The sequence below is a fragment of the Cheilinus undulatus genome, linkage group 5 (assembly GCF_018320785.1).
Source record: "Cheilinus undulatus linkage group 5, ASM1832078v1, whole genome shotgun sequence".
NCBI lineage: Eukaryota > Metazoa > Chordata > Actinopteri > Labriformes > Labridae > Cheilinus > Cheilinus undulatus.
Genome location: NC_054869.1, coordinates 1,189,859 through 1,200,633, shown reverse-complemented (window position 1 = coordinate 1,200,633; position 10,775 = coordinate 1,189,859). Strand labels below are relative to the sequence as shown.

At 45.0% G+C, this 10,775-nt stretch overlaps 1 protein-coding gene across 4 annotated transcripts in view; it reads left to right on the top strand.

The window, feature by feature from the left end:
- pdzd2 (PDZ domain containing 2) overlaps positions 1-10,775 on the top strand; it is a 109,380-nt gene that overhangs the window by 98,218 nt on the left and 387 nt on the right. For 3 of the 4 annotated variants that reach the window (XM_041787829.1, XM_041787828.1, XM_041787827.1), the window contains exons 20-26: positions 1,063-1,207; positions 2,206-4,432; positions 6,654-6,759; positions 6,859-6,960; positions 7,135-7,387; positions 7,552-7,689; positions 10,699-10,775. The exon at positions 10,699-10,775 is cut by the window's right edge and continues 387 nt beyond it. In XM_041787829.1, coding sequence (XP_041643763.1) covers positions 1,063-1,207; positions 2,206-4,432; positions 6,654-6,759; positions 6,859-6,960; positions 7,135-7,387; positions 7,552-7,689; positions 10,699-10,775 — 3,048 coding nt within the window. Of the gene's footprint in view, positions 1-1,062; positions 1,208-2,205; positions 4,433-6,653; positions 6,760-6,858; positions 6,961-7,134; positions 7,388-7,551; positions 7,690-8,783; positions 8,835-10,698 lie in introns of all 4 variants that reach the window. The other variant, XM_041787830.1, reaches the window with a different exon arrangement.

Genomic DNA, 10,775 nt, shown 5'->3' with positions numbered 1-10,775 from the left:
ACCTGATCCAGCTCTGACTCTAAGCTTTAGTTCAAACAGACTATTAAACCCTATAGCAGCATAACCAGGACCTGGTCCAGGCCAGATCCAGCTCTAACTCTAAGCTTTAGTAAAAACACACTCCTAAAGCCTATAGCAGCATAACCAGGACCTGTTCCAGGCCAGATCCAGCTCTGACTGTAAGCTTTAGTAAAAACAAACTATTAAAGCCTATAGCAGCATAACCAGGCCCTGGTCCAGGACTGATCCAGCTCTGACTCTAAGCTTAGGTTCAAAAACTCCTAAAGCCTATAGCAGCATAACCAGGACCTGGTCCAGGCCAGATCCAGCTCTAACTCTAAGCTTTAGTAAAAACAAACTATTAAAGCCTATAGCAGCATAACCAGGACCTGGTCCAGGCCAGATCCAGCTCTAACTCTAAGCTTTAGTAAAAACAAACTATTTAAGCCTATAGCAGCATAACCAGGACCTGGTCCAGGCCAGATCCAGCTCTGACTCTAAGCTTTAGTAAAAACAAACTATTTAAGCCTATAGCAGCATAACCAGGACCTGGTCCAGGCCAGATCCAGCTCTAACTCTAAGCTTTAGTAAAAACAAACTATTAAAGCCTATAGCAGCATAACCAGGCCCTGGTCCAGGCCAGATCCAGCTCTGACTCTAAGCTTTAGTAAAAACAAACTATTAAAGCCCATAGCAGCATAACCAGGCCCTGGTTCAGGCCAGATCCAGCTCTAACTCTAAGCCTGCTGATAAAGACATAATGTGTTTCTGCCACCTTAACTTGATTTGGAGAGGTTTCCAAAGAGGAGGCTCCCGTCAACTGAGGCTCTCCCTCCCGTATTACCTTTACAGACTGTGGGTCCCATGAGCAGGCCTGCATTCTTGCAGGTTTGAAAGCTGTCTAAAGTCTGTAGACATTTTCATCTGATCTTTAACTCTATATTTCACCCTGACGGACTGAAAACAGTTTTTGAAAGTGTTTTATGGTGTTTTTGGCTCAAAATCATGTGATTTTTTTCACCACATCCTGTTTGTTTCTCTGGTGTCTAATCCTCCTCACAGGAGTCTGCAGGCAGTCTGAGTCCGGGGGATGAGATTGTGAAAATTGGAGAGCAGCTGGTTTGCTCCTGCAGCTACCAGGAAATCTGTGAGCTCATGCTGAACCTGCCGACGACTCTGACCATGGAGGTGAAGAAACCAGTGTCAGGTAAGGGCGTGGATAAACTCCTCTGAATTTAAGATGACATCTGCCTGGTTTTCACAGCGGACCAATGCAAGGCATTCTAGGATCTCCAGTAGTGTAAAACAGGAAGGTAGTGACCACTTTTAACAGCGACTGACCATTTGTTTGAAGTTCTCGTGATGACGGGGAAAAGCTGTTAAAAGTGCACTTTAATTAGTGTCTTTTTAAGAGAACCAAATGGAAAAAAACAGAAACTGTCAGCAGTGGTGGTCAGAGATGATTGAGATGTCAAACCTAGGAATATGCAGTCATCACTTCTAGCTGCTTTTTTCTGTGGACCCTAAAACTGAGGTTCAAAACAACCATGAAGCTTTAAATCCCTATATTAGAGGTCCTTAAAGGTGCAGTGTGTAATATTTAGCCTAGTAGCATTTAGCTGATCAAACTTTGTAAAATAAAGCAAAACATTTCTAAGACGGTCTGTCTAAATAAGTGTTTAGTCATCTAAATTCAAAAATAGCTATTTTGAAAAAAACAACTCAGAATAAACCTCTAATTCATACATAGGGAGGGTCCCCTCCATTGATGCCGCCATCTTGGATTTTTAAATGTTTCCATGGTAACATAGAGGAAAAAAGGATAAATTAAGTTATTGTGTTGTATTGTATTGTATTCACATTTCAGATACACATTAAATTCAACTGGTTGCCACAGTTTCCAGCAGAGAAACGCAATCTAGAACCCACTTCTAAATGTTTATATTCAGTTTCACACACTGCACCTTTAAGTCCTCGACTTAAAGCAAACAGAACAAAGGATGAAGGATTTTTGTATCAGATGTTTCAGTGTGCAGAGTCTGCATCTCTGAGTCGTTTCTCTAAGTTAATCTTTTCCATTTATTGTGAACAAACCATAGCATTCATTCTTTGAGAGTGGGAATCACTACTTTGAGCATGCTCATTTCTCCAGCCAACTTCTGCTTTAAGTCCTGACTAAATTCTTGATTTCTCATCTGGTTCCAGCTGTGGATCATCTGTCCAGTTTGATCCTGTCATCAGGAAACTGTGATGGAGCCAACAGACCAAAACCTCAGCGATCTGCTCCATCAACACCCGGTGAAGAAGCAAAAACGAGTGAAAACTCAGAAACTTCCGACCACATTCCTCAGTTAGACAATGACTTTAAAATCCCCATCACTAACATCGATGACATTTTATCTGCTCTGAGCCCTGGCGCTGATAAAAGCTCAAACACGAAATCCTCATCTGAGCCTGGATCAGACCGAACCACTGCGATGCCTCATAGGAACCCCAAGAATCAGGATCCATCCCAGCCCAACCTTCAGGACCACTCCATCATAAAAGAAGAACCTAATGAAGGTACCACCCTCTCTGTGGAGAAGACACGACAACAGAAGAAGAGCCGTGCTGCTGCTTCCTGTATGTACAACACGGGAGATGACAGCGACTCAGACAGCGACTCGTCCACCGTGCTGGTCAACGAGTTGTTCAACAATGGCGGTCATGAGGCGTCGTCAGATGAGGAGGTGGAGATTTGTTCCTATGACGTGCAGCAACCACAAACAGCTAACGGGTTTACATGTTTTGGCCAACCCAGCGCTGAGCAGGGCGATGGTGGTGCTCAGATTTGTAGAGAAAACTCCTCCAGTCAAACCCAACTGTGTTCTCAGGTCCCATCTTCAGGGCAACAACACTACACCTCCATACCACCTTCCATACCTCTGACTGCCACAGATCCGAACTCTGACTGCTCCACTCAGCCGTCTGAGAGAGTGACGGCGTGTACGGTGTCCGGCTGTGGAGGTCTGAGCGTCTACAGAGGCTCCTCCCCTCCACATCCTCAGGATTCGTCTGCGAGTATAAACATAGACTCCTCCCTGACCTCAGATTTACTGAAAGTTTCAAAAACTCCTCAGTCACCAGGAGAGAGGTCAGACGTCTTAGCTTCAAGTAGCTGCAGGTTATCTGTGTCTGCAGCGAACACAGAGAAGCCTCTGGAGAGTACGACCAACTCCTTACTAAAGCAGACACCTGAGCTGAAACTCTTCGATAATACCGACACTTCGGCGAGGAGTAGTAACGCCAAACAAAGTCTGGTAAAGTCAAACACTCCCAAGCTGAAGGGTCTGAGTATCAAGAGCAGGAACAATGAGCCTCCCAGGAGTCAAAGTCCTTTAAACTCGGTGAAATCGTCGCCAACAGCAACCACATCTGACCTTTCTAAGACCAACACCCACCCTGATACCCACAGCAGCCTGTTCTCACCCCGAGTCAGAAAACGGGTCACCAACACTCACGGATCATCTGATGGCCCGCCACAACCGATCAAGGACTCCAGACAAACATCACAATCCCAGGATAAAGCACAACCTCCTGTAACTCAGAGATCATTTATAGAAGTCCGTCTGTCTCCTTTAGCATCACACAACGAAACCATTCATCTAAAGGACACCAGACTCTCTGATAGAAACACAGATTCACTATCAAATGCCACAGTGGATAAAATCACCAACACAGCACTTTGTCTGACTAAAGAAATGACGAGTAATGGCTCCAAACACACGTCCGAGTCTGGCGTTTCCAGACTTTATATGAAATCAGAGGAGCGACAAAGATTCACCACGCATTCAGAGAAGTATAACCCCTTCTCTGTCAGACATAAGATCAAGTCCTTTGAGAACCTGGCTCTCTTTGACAAGCCTTTTTCTCGAAGCAGTGACATTCAGTCGTACGCTCTGGCATACCGAGCCTCTCTGAACCAAAGGATCGCCGGGTACATGGACTTAGTGAACTCTGACTGCCACACACGACACCGTAGCTTCAACCCGTACATGGACAACCTGATCCCAACCACGAATCTGCTGGAGAAATCTCCATCCACCATGGCTCTCATAAACCTCAATCTCCCTGAATCAGGCTCTAAAATGTCTCCTCTGTCTGACGCTGAAGGTCCAAAAGTTCAGGGCGGGACGCCTCAAGTGCTGCGGAGGAAGCACGGTAAACTGGCCCGCAGCCGGCTAAGGCAGCTTCGAGCCCTCAGCATGCCGGAGCTAGAAAATATCTGCACGGAAGACTTTACCAGAACGATTTCTGAGGAGAAAACAGTGACTGAGGGCCATCCGCCGTCATCCACGTCTATGACAGAGGCAAACAAAGAGAGCCGGGCTGATTCCACTCAAGAGACCAAACAGAAAACCCCAGAGAGCCATGGAGCCGGCTGGTCCATCAGGTGAGGAGCTTGGGAACATTTATTTATCTGACCTGCTGCTTGCAGAAATGACAGAATGTAACTTTAAAAGGATGGAAATGAAGTGAGTTCAGGTGTTCAGAACTTTTAATCTGGATTAAAAATGATCCAGGTCAGGTATCGTAAATCCTCAAATGATAAGTGGTTGTAATTAAGCAGCAGGGTCCTTACTATGCTAAGTCACATGATCCCAGTCACATGATCCCAGTCACATGATCCCAGTCACATGCTCAGGTCAAACGGGGACCAGGAAGTGAAGAACAGTGGTTCCATGTAGGAGAGTAGGTCTGCCAAAGCTCTAGGTGGCGCTGCAGTTATCACCAGAACATTTCTTCATCAATCGACTAAGACCCCTACACTTTATAACAGATTTTACAGCAGGTGAACTGGTCTACCTAGAGAGGAGATCCAGATCAATGATGACTTAGTCCTCCAGACCTCCTACTACATGTCTAGACGGAAAAAGGGAGAACAGAGTCTACAGCGGTCTTGGACTGAGACCAGAGTATATAAGAGTCTAGGACTGAGACCAGGGTCTAGAGGAGTCTAGGACTGAGACCAGAGTCTAGAGAAGTCTAGGACTGAGACCAGAGTCTAGAGGAGTCTAGGACTGCAACCAGAGTCTAGAGGAGTCTAGGACTGAGACCAGAGTCTAGAGGAGTCTAGGACTGAGACCAGAGTCTAGAGGAGTCTAGGACTGAGACAAGAGTCAAGAGGAGTGGTGGATAAAGACCAGAGTCTAGAGGAGTCTGGGACTGAGACCAGAGTCTAGAGGAGTCTATGACTGAGACCAGAGTCTAGAGGAGTCTAGGACTGAGACCAGATTCTAGAGGAGTGTAGGACTGAGCCCAGAGTCTAGAGAAGTCTATGACTGAGACCAGAGTCTAGAGGAGTGTTGGACTGAGCCCAGAGTCTAGAGAAGTCTAGGACTGAGACCAGAGTCTAGAGGAGTCTAGGACTGAGACCAGATTCTAGAGGAGTGTAGGACTGAGCCCAGAGTCTAGAGAAGTCTATGACTGAGACCAGAGTCTAGAGGAGTGTTGGACTGAGCCCAGAGTCTAGAGAAGTCTATGACTGAGACCAGAGTCTAGAGGAGTCTAGGACTGAGACCAGATTCTAGAGGAGTGTAGGACTGAGCCCAGAGTCTAGAGAAGTCTAGGACTGAGACCAGAGTCTGGAGGAGTCTAGGACTGAGACCAGAGTCTACAGAAGTCTAGGACTGAGACCAGAGTCTAGAGGAGTGTTGGACTGAGACCAGAGTCTAGAGGAGTGTGGGACTGGGACCAGAGTCCAGAGGAGTCTGGGACTGGTACCATATTCTAGAGGAGTCTAGGACTGAGACCAGGGTCTAGAGGAGTCTAGGACTGAGACCAGAGTCTAGAGGAGTCTAGGACTGAGACCAGAGTCTAGAGGAGTCTAGGACGGAGACCAGACTCTAGAGGAGTCTGGGACTGGGACCAGAGTCTAGAGGAGTCTAGGACTGCAATCAGAGTCTAGAGGAGTCTAGGACTGAGACCAGAGTCTAGAGGAGTCTAGGACTGAGTAAGTGCTGAGTAATGTGCATGCTAGAAAGTTCTGGTTCCAGTGCTCCTGCCAGTGCTGGGACTTTTTCTCCAGCGGGGTTCATGGCCTTCACAGGCATAAGGGCTGACCCCCTTTTAGGATGACCATACATTTCAGTTTGAGCAGGACTCTCCAGTCTTAAGCTTCGTGCCCCATGTCCCAGCAGGTTTCTATGACACACTGACACATACTGGTTCTGACCAGACCAGGGCTCATGCTGCCATTCCCCTCACAGTCCAGAGGAACTGTTTCACTGAGTTCTGACCTAAAGCATGTCAGGCCTCCAGAGCCAGACTTCACAGAGATTCAGAGCCAGAGTCATATTTACTCTTCTCTTTATCCTGCTGTTTTTATTTTTGGTTTTCTCCTTCTTCTGAACCAACGTAAAAGCCTCTCATATTTTTCTGTTTTAAATCTTACATTTTTCTTACATACTTTGAGATACAAGAAGAGTAAGTAAAATTTAAAACTTGACTTAAAGCTCTAATAGAGAGCTCTAGTAGGGAGAAATCTCAACTGCATTTCTTATTTCCGTCTGTTTAAATGTGCAGCAGGCTGAGAGGAGAATCTGGCATTAGAAATGAATTGCTGAAATGTGATTTGGCAGAAAGTAGATCGTACTTTCATCATTTGTCTCCAGTCTGAAGGACCTTGCTGCTTCACCTGCGAGCCAACAAAAGCTTCAGACTCTGACGGGGAAACCAGACACATCGTCTCTGCTGCAGGAGGTCAAAGGTCTCTCAGAGGTAACGCCACACTGCTGATAATACGTTAATAGACTGACTGATGATAACCAGAGCTGCTCGTTTTAGCGCTCATATGTTGTCACATTGACTTTGTACCAGGTGGACGGTGAGGCTCACCTGGTGGTCCTGAACAAAGAGGAAGGATCAGGACTTGGCTTCAGTATCGCCGGTGGAGTTGACCTGGAGCAGAAAACAATAACTGTAAGTCCAGACCTTCTGTCTTCTCCTCTTATCAAAATTTAAAGCCTGAAAAATAAGAATTTAAAACTAGACAAATGAAAACCAAGGCCAGAAGAAATGAGATTGTCAGAGCCGTGGAGGGGCCCGGGTCCTTATATCCTTCATGTGACTAAAGTCAATGTGATCCTTGTCCAGGTCCATCGGGTGTTCAGCCGAGGAGCGGCCTTCTTGGAGGGAACCATCCAGAGAGGAGACAGCATCGTGTCCATAAACGGCTCCAGTCTGGAGGGGAAAACTCACGGAGAGGCCGTGTCCTGTCTGCATCAGGCCCGGCTGTCCAGCCAGGCCGTCGTGGTCGTTCGCAGAGAGGGAGAACAGAGACGTGACACGACTGAGAAAACACAGAGGAAGAACTCCAACAGGAAGAGGAGCTCAGAAGGAGGACCAGGTGAGAGTCACACCTTTATCTCTGAGCAGGAAGACAAACCTGCCCATGTTTTGACGGGACGGCCAGCTCGCCCACGTCCCGTTCATGTTCATGTTCAAGGTTAAAAACTGTCAGAGCACTGAACTTCTCACCAACCAACCTTCCTGGTGATTCTTGTCTTTCAGCGGTGGATGTGGGTCCAGATGGAGCGTTGAAGGTGGAGCTTCTAAAGACGTCAGCCGGTCTGGGTTTTAGTCTGGAGGGGGGAAAGTCCTCCAGCCAGGGTGGGGACCGGCCTCTGACTGTCAAACGCATCTTTACAGGTAACCCTCTCCTGACTGGTTTTCTGAACAGACATTTAAATTCTCTTCAGGGTTGATCTCCACACTTCAGACATTTTTCACTCCTGAGGTCACACTTTTGTTTTCAATATTGAAATGTGAGCTAGGAGGAAATATCCACAAATATCTCCCTTATTTAAATAAATATTATTTAATTCATAACTTTTAAGATGGCTGCGTCCTCTCTGAGGCCATTTTTGTCCTAAAATATTTGCAGATAGTCCACCAGGGGGCAGAACACTCCAGCGGACCTTCACAGAACAGAGACGTGGCGAAAGAAACACTTGACTTGTTTTGTTGTTGATTTTTCTCCCCAGTTTCAAACAATGATGTTGTTTTTAATATGTTTGGACTTTATGGATTAATAATTTTTACAGTAAGTGTGATCAGAGTTTCTGACTTGGAATGAGACCAACATACTGCCACACAGCTAAAATAGTCTGAAAGTGTCCTTGATATCAGAGGCAGACTTTACTATGAGGCTAAGGTAGGCAGTTGTGAGGGGCCCTGGACTACCAGGGGCCCCGTGACCATATGATAGACTGGATAAGGGTTACCTCTAATGAGGGAAACATATTTTTGGCCCACTTCCTGCCCAGCTATAAACAGAATCATACAGGGTGTAGATTTGTCTGAGAATAGTCCAAAGAACCCAGATAATTTATGAATCACGTCACATACACAAAATTCAACTCTACATCAAACTTCCGGTTCACAGGTGCATTCTGGGATGCTTTTCTCCCTGCTATGAGAAATTCTTCATGAATCAGAACTTTCCTGTTGAGTAAATACGCCTGATGGTGTTATTATGAGCTGAGTCCTCAGGTCAGAACAAGAACTAACAGCAGAGATGCTGGAGGAATCTGACAGGCTGTGTTTAATCCTGGCAGAAAATCAATCACATAGGATCAACTCAGCTAAAACGCAGTGGAAGTACACTTTAAAAGTTTATTTATCATTAGCAATAAATAAAGCAGACGAACAAAATAGAGGAGGTGTATGTTCCTGATATGACAAATAAATGAACGTCTCAGTCAGCACCCGTCTCTCTACTGACAGATCTGTTTATTTTTTAGAGAGCATGCTGGGGACACAGGTGTGAGCAGAAACAGAGAATGACTTCACAGGTGAGGGCCAGAAACCACCACCTGTTTGATCTAGAGACAGAATATTTCAGAAACAAGCCCCAAGGACAGGAAGTGGACCAGGTCTGACCTGAACTGGGTCTTCCTCAGTGATACTCAGCGTGTGGCTCTGGAGCCTCTAATGTCTTCATTTGAAATATTATTCCCAGAAAATCTTAAAAAGGAAACTTTGACCTCAAAAGTCAACCACATTGATCCGTTTGTTTCTCAGACTTATACAGAAGGCCTTAATTGTCAAACTTAAAGGTATATTTCAGGATTTTTGAAGTTGGGTGGTATGAGGTGCTTGGCTATAGTAGTGGCATTCGCCTCCAGTGATTTCCGTGTAATTTGATCCTGTTGTTATTACGGGCTCAGAGAGAGCCGGCGCATAGCGGCTGTAGATGGGAACATTTTGTCCGTGTAAATTAACGAGTTTCATGAAAAAATGGGCCAAGAAAACATGTTGGCTCGCCTGTGCGCTGTGTTAAAAACGTAAACAGCACTTGATTTCTCCCAAAAAAACCCTCTGTACCAGGCACTGATTTACGATGCAGCTTTCACTGCATTTTTCCTACTTCTTGTTTCCACTTTTTCCCCATTTTTAAATTATCTTCTGCCATTAAATACCACTTGTTTTATATTTTTTTTGCCACTTATTTTTGCTACTTTTCCCCATTTTTGCCACTTTTACACCATTTTTCACCCACTTAAGCTACCTTTTGCAATTAAATAACACTTGTTTCCTATTATTTTGCCACTCTTAACTGCTTTTTGCCCATTTTAGTCACTTTTCTCTCATTCTTCTGCCACGTGTTTGCCACTTTTGGACCGTTTTTTCCACCTTTAGCCTATTTTTATTGCTACTTCAGGCTATTTCTGACCCTTTTACCACTTAGATTGTGGATCGTGTGAAGGTATTTTTCAGTAATTTGGCTCTCGGGCTGAGCAGGTTTAGGGTTACCTGCTCTACCTGGACTTGTACAGACCTCAGACTTGGGTTGAACTGAATGTGAATCAAACAGACGAGTCACAGAGACACCTGAAGGCAGCACGATGTGTTTATGGACCCAGCAATAAAGATGAACAAACCAGCCAATCACAGAGCTTCGATTCACTCTTTGAATTAACTTTATTTAAACCTTTGAAATAAAAAAATGTCTCTAAGTCTCCTGGTAAGTTCAGTTATTTCAGAAACACTGGTTCCAAATGGAATGTTTTTCTGTTTCACTGCTGTTGCACCAGACATAGTAGATTTTTTTGACCAGTGGGCTGAAATGAGTCTGAGTCCACCCTTCAGGGTAGGATAGATACAGTACGCTTGGTATCCACACAGAAAGGTCACACAAAAGGATCTTGATTGGATATTTGGGTGCCTTTCTCAGCGTGGAAACTAGGAATGTACCATACCAGGTTTCTGCTGATATCCAGTATTTACTCCTTCATTTCAGCTGAAACTGATATTAGCATCGATATTTAAGTGGAGTTCAGACCCTAATCTTCTGTCCCTAAAACACTCTGTAAAGTTAAAGGAATGAGATGAACAAAGAAGAACACTTCTGCTGCCATAGATCTGGTCCAGCCTGAAACTCCACAAACTTATAATATTAATGCTATTTACAGCCAATTAAGGGCAAAAATATGCAGGTCTGGTAATACCATTATCAGTATCACCTAAAGTCCAATAAAACAATCTATTTCTATTTCAAACTGGTGTCATTATGGCTGAATTAAACTTTATACAGCTACTTAGAGGACAGTTCAAAATATTGCCATATATATCATGTATCAGGAAGTTTTAGGCTATATCTTCCAGCCCTATTACTCACTAATCCTAACCTAATCTGGCATATCTCCTGCCCAACAGGGGGTGCTGCAGAGCTGTCTGGGGTGATTGAAGTGGGGGATGAGGTCCTCTCTGTGAACGGCTGCTCTCTGGAAGGT